The sequence below is a fragment of the Pempheris klunzingeri genome, chromosome 5 (genome assembly GCF_042242105.1).
Source record: "Pempheris klunzingeri isolate RE-2024b chromosome 5, fPemKlu1.hap1, whole genome shotgun sequence".
Lineage (NCBI taxonomy): Eukaryota > Metazoa > Chordata > Actinopteri > Acropomatiformes > Pempheridae > Pempheris > Pempheris klunzingeri.
In genome coordinates this window covers 13,400,537-13,417,382 of record NC_092016.1, presented here as the reverse complement: position 1 = coordinate 13,417,382, position 16,846 = coordinate 13,400,537, and the positions used below count along the sequence as shown (strand labels likewise).

The window sequence follows — 16,846 nt, the reverse complement described above, 5'->3', positions numbered from 1 at the left end:
TCACCACCACCACCATCATCATCATCAGGTGCAGAGTTTTGTCTCTCGTCTTTTTCAGTCAAGCTCATTTGAAAATAGTTTTACTACGAAGACATGAGGAGCTATGCAAAGCTGCAGCACCACAGCCTGAGTGTGTATTTATGTGAGTTTCAAAAGCTAGAAAATGTTTGACTGAAAGGTGTACAGTATTTATGATAATGAGGATAGAAAAGCACCTGGTGAATTCATAATACCAGCAAAGATTTCTGCTGATCAACCAGACAGAAGTTTCTTCTTTCCAGTTACGTCTGTTTTATTTGGAAAAGGGATTACATTTCAATTTGTCATAAAAAATGGATCCTGGAAAATATGCTCGTAACAGAGATACTCTCAAAAAAAAAGGCCCTGGATCTTTTGTAAAGACTGTAACCAAACCCAACCAATAAAAGTAATTTTAAAAAACAACACTTTTGACATCACAATTAAGAAATATTTGATCAGTGCTCCAATAATTAAGCATGTTGCACCTGAAATGTAATATCGCCTAAACTGATGCTTAATAAAAATGTTGTAAGTACTTTGTCTTTTTCTCTTCATTTTTCAAGAACCAGCACCTCCGTCACAGACGTTTGGTCTCAAAGACAAAAAAAGTGCATTCATTTAAAAAGATATGCTAAATTCTTTTGTATGTCAAAACCGTTAAAAAACACTTAATTAAGCATTAATGTTCCTTATTTATTTACTTCATAACTTCACTACCAAATAAATACAAAACCTAAAGACAAAATATATGATTACATTACGTGCATTTGTATTTGTGCGTGTACAATTTTCCAACAATAGAAAGCTTCATTTCAACCAGAGAATTAACATTTATGAAAATATATTTAAAGCTTGAGAGTCAAATATTTAGAAGGTTAAAAAATGTAAGAAACATCACGTTGTTCTTGACAAAATAAAAATCCCTTGGTGTCCTTCATTGTTGTGCTAGATCTACTGATGTCAAACACCTACAGTCCACAGCAGGCGTTAAGCGTCTTCTTTGGGTTGGATTGACTCAGTTTGACCTGAGACTCTGACTGCCGCCTCAGTTTGACATTTTTCTTTACTTCTCTGTGGAAAAGAACAAGTCCAGGTGTTGCCATGGTTTGTGAAGGAAAAACACTTTAAAACTCAAACTGTCTCTCTGCCTCCTACCTCGCTAGATGAAGCACAGCCTCGACGACGTTCGTTCCCTCTTTGGCACTCGTTTCGCAGAACAGGGCGCCATATGCCTGCAAGCACATCATCATCGACATACCTGACTGTAGTCAGTTTATTTAGACACCCGGGAGGCTGAGCGTCTGTATAAACGGTTTTCAATCAGGTGGAATGAAAAGTTACACACCTTGGCCAACTTCTCTCCGTGCAAACTGCTCACGCAGCCTCCCTGTGGAAGCTGCTCTCGGAGGTCCACCTTGTTTCCAATAACACACATGGGGATTTTCTCATCCGTTGATTCCTACATAAAAACAATTGTAAAATACACTCCTGCTTTCTTTGTCTTTCATTCAACGTTTGTCAGTCACCATTTCCTCAATTACCTGAATCTGATCCACCCACGCTCTGACGTTAAGGAAGCTGCTTTCTGAGGTAACGTCGTAGAGGAGCAGGACTCCGTGAGCTTTACGGAAATAGGACCTGGCAATACTACGGAACCTACAGCACACAGAAATGCAACGCTATTTTTAGTCTAGTGTGTTTCCACTCTTGAGTCATGACAAAAAGAACATGTTGACACTGTTGTGATTGATGACGCCATGTTTATATCACCATAAGTGTCAGTGTGGTACCTCTCCTGCCCGGCTGTGTCCCATATCTGCAGGCTCGTCTTCTCTCCATCCACTAGCATCCTCTTAATTTGGAAATCCACTCCTGAGGACCAAAAAGCAGATTAAAAAGTCTGAATTACAAGATTATTGTAATTATTGAGATTGTTTGTGTGTTTGTTTGATTAAATGTGATGTGGTTGCTGTGGCACCCACCGAGCGTTGTCTGAATGTCTCCTCTGAACTCGTTGAGTGTCAGTCTCAGCAGGAAGCTGGACTTTCCAGCTCCTGCGTCTCCGGCTAAAACCAGACGGTACATCGGAGCGGGTTCCTCCATTTCGTGTGCATCTGCTTCTAAAGGCTTAGTGAATGGGGACAAAAAGGTAACAAGCTTACTCGTGTTTATGTGGAAACTCTTGCAGTTTGTGGTATTTATTATAAAGCACAGTAAACATTTATTTAGTTGAGTGTGAATCTTTTTTTCTTCACCTAAACTCAAAGACACTAAATTGTTTTTCCAGAGCCTTCGATCGAATCTCAGTCTTTGCTCTTATACAGTCAACTGTTATCACATGACTGACGTTTCATACTTGTGATGACAACTAAACAAACTTCGTCTGCTAATGAAATTCATGAGATGTGGCTGAAAGCTACAGAAAAATGTGGCAAGAGGACCTTGACTTGAATTTTTTTTTAGTTATGTGCAGGTCAAAGAATGTCTTAACGAGGAAAAATGTGGCTGGAAATTCTTTTTTTGTTTGAAAAGTTTTTCAGATGTCAAGATTTTACATAACATTGCAGTACAATGAAACGCTGCCACTTAAATGTTGTTCAAACAGCAGTGCTTTGAGCTTAAAGCTAATGTCAGTATGGTAACATGGATAAAGCTGTCGGTTAGCAAATGTAATGTTTATACTATGTCGAGCAACATAGCTTAGCATGTTAGCATGGTAACATTTGCAAATTACATCAGTGGTTCTCAACCTAGAGGGTCGGGACCCCAACAAGAGCTCATAATGCAAATTGAAATGGTCGTGAGGTGACAAACAGGAGGGGAAAGCACATAAATCACATAAACTTGCAAGTGGAAATTGTTTTGTTTTGAGGGTCACTGCCGCTGCCGCATTTTTTCAAACAAATGTGGTCTAACCTGGACGTCCAGCAGTCTTGACATACAAATCACCAAAAGTAGTCCTCACTAGGGAGGTCTTATGCAATAAAAACCTAAAATGCCATTTTACCTTTGAGGAAAATGCAGACAAACGTCTTCGTAGGGACGATGCAATGGAGCTCGACCTGCTGGGAGTCACTGAACCTGCAGCTTCAGATTTCACTTCTGATATCTGTAACAGACAAGGACAATACTCATTTTAAGTCCCCCACAGCTATATTGGCATATTTGGCATTGTCTGACCCTCTATGTGAGCCTGGCGTGCGTTCTGACCTCCACATCAGATGGGACATAGGAGTAACTGTGGTGCACAGTTTCCAGCGATCGCCCGCTGTCATCGCTGTCATAATCGCTGCCTGCGTTCTCAGCTGTGTCCATCGGCAGAGAGACTCCACTGTCCAGGTATCTATCAGCCCAGGTGGCCACATGAGAGTAGGACATTTTGCTGGCATCCAGCTCCGATCTGCACCGACACATACACACACACACACACACCAACTTCAGTTGTAACAATTTCATTCACTGAGATCAATCAGCAGATTCACAGGGGTGTGTAAAAAAAACTCCGCATACCTGCCGTGGTTGAGTGTGCTCTGACGGAGGGGTTTCATCCTTCGGGCGGGGATTTCATTTTGGGGAGAAAGCTGTTGAGCAGATTAGGAATGTCAGGGAGGAAACTTTACACTTGAAGTAGTGAAAATAATTTACTGTCAGAGTCTATCTGCTGTAGAGCCAGTGGGTATGAGAAAGTACGTCATCAGAAAACAAGGGACTTACCCTCCTTTTAGCTGCAACCACTTCACTGGCCAACGCAGAGCGCAGCCCATCATTGCTGTCATACAGCTTTTTGTTCATGTTCCTAATGATTTATTTAAGGAAATACAGGATCAATCAAAGTCAGATTTACTTTCATACAACAGTTGTGTGGTTTAAAACATCTCAAGGGCTGCTTTGTAAGTGGTTTGATGACATTTTCCAGATTGGACAATGAGTAAGAAGAGAATTACACAAAAAGAGCTCAGAGTCAAATTAGAATATCTCCATTGCTTTATCATGTACCTCGTATAGTCTGCAATGTCCACTAAATACATTAAACCCTGTTCTTCTGGTAATGCGACTATGTTAAAGCCTTAGTTCAAATATTACCAACATAGGGACTACGAAGCCCCATATTGAACCTTTATAATTACCATTCAAACATTTAATAAATGGTTCCCAGCACGCTATAATGTAATTATACAAAGAGATAAGAACATTAAGTGTTTTTATTGCACAAGAGTTGTAGTTTCTGAAAAATGCATTAACATTTATATCTGCTTATGACCGATTATAGTGTGTTATAACCCATCAATTACATGTTTACGTATCACTTAAATAGGGGGCATCTAAAGAAAAGAATAACTATGTAAAAATAATAAAAGTAAAACTTGATTAGTAATTGGGACATTGCTTCTGAAAATGTTGGTGAATTAAGTTTAATTGGGACTTTTAGTGTCTATTTTTGATGTTTTATGGGCCCAACAAACAAAATTTTACTCACATTCATTGCATTTTGCTGGTAAGAGAAAAAAACTCAAAATCTGAGCACATAAAACCAAAACTATCTGCCTGGCTTCATCACAAAAAAGACTTAGACCTTGTAAAGACTTACTGGAGAGTCTCAATCTGACTGGAATATGACTGGTATTCCATAATCATCCTCCTCAAATCATCGCTTTCCCTAGAAAGAAATACAAGCCGCACGTTTTGCTGAGTGCTGGATCAGATTTTGTGTCAACGGCACATGAGCCGAGATGAGCTCCTCACCTCTCGTGTTGAGCTTTCTGGTCTGCGTACATGTTCTTCAGCTTGTCCAGCTCCGAGTGCAGGATGGCGATGTTTGTCTGGGCTTGGAGTAAAGAGGCTCGCAGATGCTCATTTTCCTGTGAGGAGATTTAGTGAATCACTGGGACAGTTCTATCCAGCATACATGTGACTTGTTCACCCAAAACAGTAACTTCAAAATGACGTACCTGTGAGAGATCGCTGATTTGTCGGTTCAGTCTGACCACCTCCTCCTTGGAATGATTGAGCTCAGAGTCCTCTTTGCTCTGGAGAACAGACATTTTGTTAAACAGCTTTACATGTTGATAAGACCCACAAACAAAGTAACAGCAGTAACAGACCTGCAGATCTAGACAAGTTAGTTCCACGTCATTTGTGCCAAATGGAGACAGTGAACACAGCAGGTTTCTCTTTCACAGCTGCTATTAATGGTATTTGTGTGTTTTGTACATTTAAAGTACATGTTAAAGAAAAGTCCTGTCTTTGGTGCATATTCGACTATAAACATTATTTTTCTGTTGTCAGAAATGCTCAAAATGACATTGTGTTTGTGTGTTGTGGTGTACAGCAGCTAGATATGGAACAGCACCAGGCTTCACCTGTTGATAACATCTGAAGACTAACTCCACACCTAATATGTTATGATCCACTAAAGTTATGCACAACACAACATAAATAAATCCTTGCTTCTGGCGTCTTTGCTGCCACCTTGACTCTAAATGAACCGGTGTCAACAGCTGTTGTGTCGCAGTCTGTTCCCCCATGTTTCCTGTAGCGGTGCCCTCCACAGTTTGGTTACATGTCACAGTGCACGTTTGAAACTTAGTCAAAATGCTGGTTTACTTGGCCTCAGGGAATAACTAAGGCAGAAACTTGGTATAAGAGATAGATATTCTCTTGATTTCATAAAATTGTCTCTTGATTTAGTGGCCCTATGATTGTAACGGGGAGAGATTACAGTTATTTAAGATATTTTCTCCAAGATTTTCTTTTATTTCAACTCTGCATGGTAAGAGGTGCTTTTGTTGAGTTTACAGGGGAAAAAAATTAGAGTGAGAAGGGTAAATTGAACCTAAATTTCTTATACTTACAATGTTCTGTTCAATTGGTGGGTAGTCGGGTGCAGACAAACAGACATTTAACATTAAGGCTTATTTGTCCGATATTGAGATGCTACAAAATATGTTCAGTAATTTGTAGCTGATCATAAAAGAAAAGAAAAAAAATTCCAAAAATATAAATGTTTGACTTTAAACATCAAACTCACACACAAAAGAGCTGCTACAACACAGAAAAAGAAAAACCATGGGTACCTCTCACTCACACACACTAAACACACCGTCTTAAAATGCTGCTACTCTAACAGGACTTTCCTCCTCTGTTGCTTTTTAACAGGCTCTAAAATGATGAAAAGCACCACTGATGTTGCAGTCCAGATTTTGAGTGTGTGTGGCGGAAAAGCAAGCAGAACAAGAAATAGCACATAGCTGGATTGTGAGCTTAAAATATTGGAGCCGACATGGCTTGTGGGCAATACAGCATTCTACATGTTGTATACATACAGCGTCTTCTCAAAAATTACCTTCTACGCGTGTCCATGGCACTAATTGCGGCCCAGGGAGAAATTAGGGATGCTACCCTCTGTTATACTGGCTGGGCATTGGATCAAAGTTGCTCTGCAGTTTCCCTGAATGTCTAGTTAACATAAACCTCATGTTCATCTCGCTTATTCTTGCTCCACGTTGTTATATCTCTCTCTCCTTTGTTTCCACTGTTTTCTTTGTCATTTTGAATGTTCTGGTCTACTGTTATCCTGTATGCAAGTATGCTGCAGTCCTTCAAAATCTGATCACAAGGGGCCATTGGAGACACATTTCAGGTGTGTTCTGTTCCTATGAGTGAACGGTCTTCTCTCTCAGCTGGATCTCAACACACTGGATGCAAGATAATAGGTCATCTTTGAAAAGTGACCTAAAAAAATGTCTGTATGTCTGTCTGGTGCAGCGGGGGGTTTCCCAGAAATCAAGCTGCATGTGTCGTCTTTCGGGTTCTCTCTTTTTCACAGTGTAAGAAAACATGATGCCATCTTCACACTGGCTGTTTACTACGGAAGAAGAAAGTCAAAACCTACCTTTAACAGTCTGTCCACAGTTGCTTGAAGGTCTGTGACCTCATTCTCATGCTTCCTCTGCACGGTCGCCATAATTCCCTCCATTTTTTTCCGCTCCTGCAAACATGAAACCAAAGCAGTTAGGAGGAGCAGACCGGCTCAAGCCTTGAAGAGGGGCTTTCATCTGACTTTACAGAGGCTCTTTGTGAGGAGACGTGGAACCTGCTGCTATGTGTTGCACCACAAATATGCAGGTAGCTCGCAGGAACCAATGAGGAATGTGTTCACTTTACTGTGAAATAAAGTCCACTTCCCTGTGCAGTAAATTCATCTGGTTTGATACATTTAACCACTATGAATGCTGCAGGTATCACACCTACCTCGTCTCTCACTTTCTCCTCTGTTCCGGCAAGCTGCTGCTGTATATCGTCCTCCAGCTCTGTCAGCTGACTGTTGTTCATCTCCTCGGCTCTGTTTGAACAGAAAAGTACATTCAAGTTTGTGCCGGCAGATTCGCTGATGCTGAATCTGAGCAGATTCTCCAACAGTGGTACAAAAGATCAACACTGCAGGCATAGAAATACAAATCCATTCACCTACTATCCATGCATCAAATGTGTTGCGGTTGTGAGTGCTCTGGTCTCGTCAGACAGCACATGAACCAACCAGAGTCAAGGGAGGGACAGCCTTTGCAGAGCAGATTCCACACATGTATTAAACTTTGTCAGTGAGCTTTCTCACTAAGACCTTACATGTGATTTATTTTAGTTTAGTGCAAGTTTTATGTCAAGATTTTAAAAGTCTATCTATTTCAGCAGATGGATATATCCAGTTTGTAAAAGGGGTAAAAAAAAAAAAAACACACACACATTAAAGTCTTCCTACTTCCTTGAATAAGGAATGTCACCTTTCTCATGTCGTGCCGCGAAGTTACTGAACCACAAAAAGAGCTCTGACACAAAGCAGCTCAGCTCAGACATACAATCCTTCCAATGTGTAGGACTGAAATTCAATAGTCGAGTCACGGCACTATGTGAGGGACCACTTCACAGGTTTAAAGGGAATCATTAAAAGACTTGACCAACACCTTCCTTAAGCCTTTACAATACAATCTACAATATTTACAATCATTGATCAGCTTGAACTTCAGTAACCACAGTGAAAAATCTTTAAGTCACCTAATAGTCGAACATCTTTTCTCTGCTGCTGACTTCACAGGCGAGAAAACTACACTGTGTCTGAACGTGTTCATATGAATCCTGAAAACAACCTGTCCAGTATCTAGATCTGGAAAATGAATACAACTAAAAACAAGCATTATAAATGTATTCAGACAAAGTGTCAAATTAGACACAGTTGGCTTTTAGTTATCTCAGTCTCTGGTAGCTGAAGACACAGTTTGTGGAGTCCAAAACAGAGATAAAAGGGGGGCTAACATTGGATTCACATTTGTCTGGTAGCCAGAAACTTGGCTGCAAATGAATCCTACTGTTGCTCTGTGTTAACCATGAGTTGATAATGTCAGTCCTGTGTTAGTCTGCTTGCTCTGGTGTTTTCCTGCCCTTGAGTCTAGTGGGTTAAAATCAATGAATGAAGCTTTAAATCAAGCAGTAAATCCTTGCTGATACAGTGGAGTGAGTGCCTGCGTTTGTCCACCGTTTCTGTGGTTTAGAGCCACAAGAGGGCAGCAGTTCACCACTGCTCTGTAGTCAAAACAAATCTACAGGCAGGACAATTATGACTATTTGACAACAAAAAATACTTTTAAATGCTAATACTGAGTGTCACTGCTCATACACACATAAGGTAAGTGTCCATCATCATTGACACCAAACTACTGTGACTTATTGTTTAAATAATTGTTCTGTTTCTTTTTATTTCACAGGTCAGATGTTCTGAACTGCACTGACCCAACAGAGGAAAACGCTGACGTTTGTCCTCACCGCTTCAAACTGGTCTCCAGCTGTTCACACTCAAGTCTGTTGTCCAGGATTTGACTGATCAGAGAGTGGATGATTTCCTCATACTGCGGCAGCAGAGTCATGTTTGCAGAGGAGTGAATGGCCCGATAAAGATCAGCCAGCTGCTCCCTGAGACTGTGGGAGGAGAAAAAAATACTCACTACCAGCTATGAGCAGGTCAGTGCCATTTTCTCAATGTCACGGTGAACCCAATATCCATCTCTTCGGTATCAAATACTCACCCACCTTCTGGGGGCTTCAAAGGTTTCATAGTGAGTAAAAACAATCAAAACATCAATAAACTGTAAACCTCTCACACCAGTCATGCTGTGTTATCCACTGACCATCTCTGTGCTCAGTGCCTGTGTGTGAAACATTCATATTTTACACATCTACTTACACTAGTTGCAAAAGTAGCCACCGGCACTAAAAGGTTTGGTTTAGACCAAACAAAGAGAAGCAGTATTTGCTGGCATATTTTGCAAAAATGTAGAATTGTAGAAATCTAATTTTTATGTAATAAAGAAAAAAAAATCACAAATTTGTCCGTCACTCTCAAAATTTGAACTTGCATATCTATAACAGCTTGACGTTTTTTAATTTCAACTGTTTATGGTCAAAACTTGAGAATGATGGCTTCCATAGAGGTGGTCTCTTTTGTCTGTAGCTTTCCCTCCTCCATCAGTGGCCACTTGTAATCACTTTCAAAATATAATAAGATAACACATAAGATAAATGACACCTACACATTATGGCCAGCTATACCAAGCTGAAACTAATGCTGACTAGTGTAGCTAATAAAGAGAGGTGTTGATTCAGCTTTACAGTCATTTTAGGTGCTACAGTTTGTGGTGCTGTTGAATTATAGCTGTAACATTATGGCTACTAAGTGTTTCTATAATTATCCACTTTATCTATATAAATAAAATGTAGTTAAATAAACATGTCTCTAAAACTGCTTTACAGTGGTTTAGAATATAAAAATCTTTACTCAATGTCAACTTTGAGCTTTTTACCGGAGATTTCATTCGCATTTCACGATCTTCACCAAGCAATACGGTTGTCATGACTATGGCACACATACAGGTGGACCGCCTGACAACAGCTGCGCCATCTCCATGACAACAGAGCTAATTCCACTGAAGCTCGTGATAAAAAGCCAGTAGGTGGACATTGAGTTAATTGATTTTTTACATTTGAAGCATGTTTCACATACATCAACAAAGTCTGTTGTCGAAAGCAGTGTTGAAGACAACAACATTAATAACAAAGCGACTGTAGTTGTAATTTACCAACAAAAAACAAGTGCTAAAAACGCTAATTAGTTTTAAGTTACGGATAAATCTCACACCTGTAAGTCAAACCTGTTTACAGCTAAATTATAAACCTTGGTGTGAATCTTTTCTGTTTGGGTTATGAGTTATCCTAAGTAATAAAGCCAGCTTTTGGTTAGAGAAGTGAAGAAAAACGACCAGGAAAAGGTTCCCAGCGCAGAGTTAATGTTAGCTAGTGGCTGCTAGCTAGGCTAAACTAAACTAAAATAGCTTAGGCTAGGCTAGGCTAGGCTAGCTGAATCCTGGTTAACAGGGTGCAGGGAGCCGGATGTGAGATTACCTGTCAGAGAGGACAGACTCCGCATCTATCCTGCCCACAAACTCTTCCCACGAGCAGGCCTGGTTTTGGGACGAGCCGGCGCCAAAGGACGCCAGGTCCAGAGTCTCTGAGACCTCCTGAAACCTGGAGGAGAAGTTGCTGTAGTCGATGTATCCGTCCCGGTCCGGGTCGAACTTGTCGAAGAGGGATTTGATCTGAGCCTCAGGGACGCTGAGCTCCCGGCAGACCACCGTGAAGTCCTCGTACTCAATCTTACCGGACCTATTCACATCACAGGAAGAGAACAGTCTCCGAAGGCTGGGTCGGTCCATAGTTAAATTAATTTAAAACACATAGGAAGAATATTTAAAACAAAAAATATGCGAGGTTAAAATTCAAACCCCTGCGTCTCTCATTCACTGACTTCGGCTGAGCGTCAGACAAAATAAAAGCCTCCAAATTCTGAATGAAAGTATCACGAAGGTGTTTAAGAGCCACTGATTGGTCCACATCTCAGTGTAGGCGGGTATCATTTGAATCAATAGATCCAATGTGACTCTTCCCACCTGGATTAAAACAGTCGCTGCTGCTGCTGCAGCAACAGAGGTTCATATTTATTTTGTTTCATCCTCAGTTAGATCATGTCATCCGTGTGTGCAGTGGAGCTGTAATACAAAAGAAATATGACAGATACGTAAGTTCTTGCCTCTGTTTGTCTTTAAGGTGTGTGTGGTGCATGTGAGAGTTTTTATCAGAGACACTCCTCTTTGTTCCACTGGGTTTACAGTGTATTTCTGACTCCACCCTTGGAGATTAAAACTGTGCAAAATATCTTTAAAACCCTCAAAATATTAGGGCTGTAGCCGAGCAATTACATTAATCTGAATATGATCAAAGAAAGTGTTTCACTCAAGAAAATCATGAGCAATTCCAAATAAAAAAGTATCCATTTGATCTTTATTTGAAAAATTAAAATAAAGTGCTTTTTATATACAATACAAAAAAGAAAAAAAAAAAAACACAAACAGGAGTGATGCATGATACAAAAAAATACAATTCACAATATTTTTTACATTGGCAGCTGAATTTACAAAACAATTTTACATAAAAACTCCTTTTACTTACAATACATGTTGACAAGAGTCTGAGCAACTTGTACTGTCACAAATAGAAGGCCAGACTATAGTGGTTTATTAAGAGAGAGCAGACGACGATACTTTCACTGTGGCATTATTAGTTTGGGCTTGTAAGCATGTTCAGTACCTGCACATATTTAACTAAATCACTGCCACGTTTGTTTTTGTTCTGCGCTGAGCAAATTTAATATTGTTATTTGATGACAGCCACTTCACCAAAAGCTGCCATTTGTGTTTTTAATAACAGTCAAAGCGTGAATCTTTCATACTGCATGATTGATTATAGTTGACCAGTCTTTGAAATTCACACAGTCATGTCTGCAGTGCCATTAACAAGAAATGTAATTTAATAGTAATGCTTATCTATAATTCAATATTTTAAAATCAGCCAGTGGTTATTTATGTGCTACAGTCTTAGAATAAAATTTTGTCCCTGACTGAGGTTGAAGCCACCGTAACAAAGGATAAAATAAAAATACACCTCATGAGCACATACTGTACACCGTCAACAGTATTAAATTACATGTATTCCACATTTTCACTCTTGTTTCTGAGCACGGCCCGTCACACCTACTGTGTAGTGTTTGACTCTACAGCACTACTACCTGGTTTGTTTATTTTCCCAAGAGGCACGTCTCTTGATTATTGTTTCAGAAGGCATTATCCGTTTTCCCCAAGGCAGATTTGTTACCAAATCAATGACCTGCAATGTACTAAGGCTTTTCAACATCATGTGCAAATCCTATGCATTCTGGGTCAAGCAGTATGCCTTCCTGCATTTTTGTGAAGTTTCAATTTTGCCGTATTACAACACTAGAGCCAAACTCAAGTAAGACTTAAATAATATTTATGACATTAAAGATGCCTTCAAGTCACTACAACATCTGACTGACATTTGGTGGAATTTGGCATTTTCTGAATAAGGAGATGGCTGATCAAGATGATTAAAACGCACAGTTCCAATGTTTATCACTGTATAAGAATGAAAATTATTGCTTTTATGGTTGCCTTTAAAACCATTTAAGCAAACAGAGGGCATTTTCTTCCATTCATTAACTCTCATCAGTTAATATCAAAGTTGAGGCTATACAGTGTTGTGTTTTATTTAAATAAGATTATGATAAAGTGTAGTATTTGAATATGTATTATTTCACTTTGAGAATAGTGATAGATATTTAAAACATTAAAGCATGACTATGAAAAATGTCTCTCTGACCCATCCTACATACACCCAAATGGCTAAAATCTCTTGCATACTTATAGTTAGTGTAGTGAGACCGAGCATGTGTGTGTTGTGTGTGTGTGTGTGTGGGTGTGTGTTTGCAGTGCCACTGATCCTAAGGTAATTAACAGCGCCAACACCTTTGTGCTTACTCAGTCTCGAGGTGAGGTTTTCTTGGTGTTTACCCCACTTCACATTATTTGCTTTGCATAGACTGCCTATCTCACGAACAATAATACCTGGAATGAGCTTTTTCCCTTTATCACATTTGGTGACAGAAACCCTGTTGAAGTCAGGCCTCCACAGAGGAATATCTGTGTCGACTAATACCAATACTTAATTTTTAAAAAAGCATGATGTGTCTTCATTTATATTCTAGGTATATAATTTTTTTTTGGTGTGTAGTCATTGAGGTGGTGAGAGTTTCTACAACATATCCACTGAGGTGACTCCTTGTTTGTGTTTTCTTTCACTTTCTAAATAATCATTTCTTTTTGATCAGCTCTTCTCTGAATTCTGTCTTTGTTGCTGTGTTATATTCAAGCTTAAAGAACGAGTATACACGTGTGAATGCAAACTGGCTATCTAAAGAATCTGACAGGGCTTTTTTTTTCTCTCTTTTCTTTCTTGCCCACCACTGGCTTGTTAGTGTATATTCTGGTGTGAGTGTTTACTTTGCTACAGAACAGTACATAGTGCATAGCCTCAGCGAAGGGTAGGCTCTTACCGGGTGACAGAGGGAAAATAAAATGGCAAACACTGTGTCAGCAGTTAGTGGGAACGTGTTTGAATATCACTTTGCCTTTCAAAGCATTACCGGTAGATCTCATGGACGGACTGAGTGGCAATGCTATGAAATTCAATCACCGAATCATAGTTCTGATACCACCTCTACGCTCGTTACATTCCTGTGAGCCGTCTGTGAAAGCGTCAAAAGTCCGAAGGCAAACTGGAACTTCTTCAGTGTGCTTCAAATGCACTTGAATAAGGGGGAGTGAGAGGAAAATAAAATTAAATGTACATGGACCACAGGGACAGAACAAAAAAAAAAAAAAAAAAGACAAAGTGCAAAATCTGTGTAATGTAATGTCGCTCCATGAAGAGTCTGATGTTCCACAGTTTTCCCTCTTTTAGGGTTTTGTCTCTCCCAGCAAGTGCACTCTTTCCTTTTAGCTTAAAGTGAGTCACCGACACAACATGGAGCCAGCCTCACACTATAGAGTCTTTAATCTCAGAGCCCAGTCTGACTCGTGGCCGTGGGCATGTCGGAGAAATCTCTACGTGGCTCTCTCTTAAGTTCAGAGGCCTCTTCTCCGACTCTGAGAAGCTCTTGCTGTTGTCGGGCGATGAGCACTCGTGTGGTGGAGTGCTGCAGATGTAGTTGTCGTTAAGGGTCTGGTAGCCCTTGTGATCTGACACTGACGCTGTCACTGTGTTGCCGTTTAGCGGCAAGTTCTCAGCCGGTTTCCCCACTATTCTGGGCTTCTTCTGCTGCATGTTGGGGCACTCTCCCTCCTTGAGCATGGACTTCATGTGGCTGCGGTTCCTGTAGACCACAAATAGAGAGAAGACCACCAGGGAAAACGCCAGGAGGGCACACACCACTATCAGCTCGTTCCAGTAGGTCTTGGTGTTGATCTGCGGTGAGCGGGCCTCTCCCGGCAGGATGATAAACTCCTCCTGGGAGATCTGTGGCGTACGTGAACGGCCTGTCAGGGTGGTGCTCTCCTGCTTGGCCTCGCCCCTCACGCAGTAGTTTGCCAGCAGCTGTCTGAAGCCTTCTTCCACAGACCAGCACTCGTAGGTTTCCTGCCTGTCAGCCTGAGCTACCACTACTAGTCCCCCCTCTGGGCTTGGGTAATGGAAGTGACCTGCGCTCTCACTGAACTCCCATCTCCTTTCAGCCAAATTAGAGCGCAGCTTGCAAGGCAGCACTTTGAATGTGTTGGCTGGGATAATAATCACCTGGCATGAAGAGATTCCTGTGGAAAAGGCAAAGCGGAGACATAGATTGAGTCAGATAATGCATGAAATAACATGTAGAGCGTTATCGAGTGCAGTATTCAGAATAATAATGGCTTCACACAATGAACGCATTTGTAATCAAGGCTCTAATTGGAAGGCAAAGCATGGAAAAATCCAGCGCAGAGTGGTGCTCAGTGAATCTGTGACAGTCCACTGAAGAGGAGTTCACTTACGTGTAGGTGGAGGTTTAGCAAACCGTGGGCTTGGCACTGTCTTATTGCAAATAGCTGATGTGTCTGCTTCATCTACATCTTGTTGCCAGGCACTGAAACATGTTTATTTAAATCAGAAATGCAGGCATCTCATATTTACATATTATAGAAGTATTTGTCCAAAAGTTTTAGCCGAAAAACCTTTTGTAGATTATTGTGCAGAGGGTTACATACTTGTTTGGCGGATCCTGTCTCACATCCACACACTGCTTTCCGTTCCAGGCACAGTAAGGATCTCTGGAGAGGATGCACTCCCCGCAGCTCTGATAATTAGTGCAGTTAGCTACTGGGACCTCCACCAGTTCAGAGAAAGAGGAAACATAAAGCTGACCCTGTGGAGGAGATGACAAAGCAGGGGACAGGAAGGAAGTGCCCCAAATACAGTTACTGGGTTACTAATTTAATCCAAAATCTTCCTTGTCTGACCCTGATCTAAATATATAATACAGCACACTTAGCTTCTCTAAACACCAGTTTAATAGAGATTTCTTTGCTTGTATGTATTCATCTAAGTGGACTATCAAAGACAGAGTTGGGATTCAGGAAGTGCCACAATTCCAGCTGTTAACACCCCAGCTGTTTGCAGATCCCCTGAGAGAAAGTTGCATGTAATTAGCTCAATGAACACGAGGTCTGCTTTAGGCTGTGACTCTTCATGGCTCATGGAATCTCTAAACTGCCAATAAAAGCATTTACTGAGCATGTTATTAGTTCACACCATGGGAAAGCTCTGTAAAACAAGCTGGGCTGGATTTCACTCTCAGCACTCCACTGTACCTTGTCAGTGTCCAGCTCAATGTGTTGCACTGGTTGGGAATCACGGAAGAGCACCATCTCCTCAATGATGTGCATCTTGTTGTTGACATTAATGGCTTTGTGAAGTCTCCCGTCATCTAAAAGATACAGTACAAATTGAAATTAGGTTAAACTCTTTGTGAATGTTGAAAAATGCTACAAGACAAAAACACATGATGCTACAAAGGGGGGGATAAGTGTGATTGTGGGTGTGGAGTCCTTTACCTGTGCCAATGAAGAGAACATTATACGCCTTCTTTGCTGCCTGGACTCGATGGACAGCAATCTGAGTGTAGCGAACGTTACGCTTTAGCAGGAGAGGCTGGCTGCGGATTACGGAGTCCATCAGGAAGTGGTCTTTGACAAAATTCAGCACCTTGTCCGGCATGTGCAGCGAGGAGGAGATGCCCTGTTCCCTGGCTGTGTTTGTGATACACTGTGGAGGCAACATATCGAGTCATTTACATATATTCACTCACATTGAATTATGACTCCGACAGCAGCTGTGCAGCACCTCCATGTTTCTTTAGCTGAGATTTTTATGAGCGATTCACCTGCAATAAGCCTGCCAGGAAATGAAAGCTACAGTAATTGTGTTTAGGAGGAGAGGTGGGGAGCAATGTCAGCTCCATGGATATTTGTTTAGCCACTGAACACCAGTCAAGATCAAGGATGTGACTGATGAGCAGACAGGAATGTATGAGACTAGCTGACATGACTTGCTGCTGATATGTCTACAGGTTCTCCAGCAGAGGGCAGCAGGCAGGTACTCACCACTCCAGGCCGAGGCTCTGGGACTGGATGGTTGTAGGTGTACCACTGTTGGGTCTCTCGGTTGACCTCACGGTATCGCCCATTGAACGCCTTTTCCACCTGGTCCATAGTGAAGGAGCACACTGCAGAGCTCCCTGATGCACCTTTGTACCTTATAAGACAAAAACAAGCATCTCAACAATACTGATCTATCATTTATGTCATTCTGATGTCAGATAACTTCTGAGAGAGCTATA

At 41.0% G+C, this 16,846-nt stretch overlaps 2 protein-coding genes across 2 annotated transcripts in view; both read right to left on the bottom strand.

The window, feature by feature from the left end:
• Window positions 1-7: 7 nt before the first annotated feature.
• On the bottom strand, window positions 8-10,778 carry rasef2 (RAS and EF-hand domain containing 2). The gene is made up of 17 exons (XM_070830898.1): window positions 10,468-10,778; window positions 8,836-8,988; window positions 7,273-7,363; window positions 6,914-7,009; window positions 4,971-5,048; window positions 4,765-4,880; window positions 4,610-4,678; window positions 3,736-3,817; window positions 3,532-3,602; window positions 3,232-3,421; window positions 3,029-3,130; window positions 2,004-2,148; window positions 1,812-1,893; window positions 1,563-1,677; window positions 1,367-1,480; window positions 1,177-1,253; window positions 8-1,092 (listed from the first exon to the last, which is right to left on the bottom strand). The coding sequence occupies exons 1-17, from the start codon at window positions 10,776-10,778 to the stop codon at window positions 990-992; spliced, it is 1,995 nt and encodes a 664-aa protein (XP_070686999.1). The 3' UTR covers window positions 8-989.
• A 622-nt stretch (window positions 10,779-11,400) lies between these two features.
• sema4ba (sema domain, immunoglobulin domain (Ig), transmembrane domain (TM) and short cytoplasmic domain, (semaphorin) 4Ba) overlaps window positions 11,401-16,846 on the bottom strand; it is a 42,270-nt gene continuing 36,824 nt past the window's right edge. The window contains exons 10-15 of the mRNA XM_070830791.1: window positions 16,611-16,761; window positions 16,062-16,272; window positions 15,819-15,934; window positions 15,216-15,373; window positions 15,003-15,094; window positions 11,401-14,786 (exon numbers count right to left, since the gene is read on the bottom strand). Of these exons, the coding sequence (XP_070686892.1) occupies window positions 14,014-14,786; window positions 15,003-15,094; window positions 15,216-15,373; window positions 15,819-15,934; window positions 16,062-16,272; window positions 16,611-16,761 (1,501 nt within the window). The 3' untranslated portion in view covers window positions 11,401-14,013. The remainder of the gene's footprint in view (window positions 14,787-15,002; window positions 15,095-15,215; window positions 15,374-15,818; window positions 15,935-16,061; window positions 16,273-16,610; window positions 16,762-16,846) is intronic.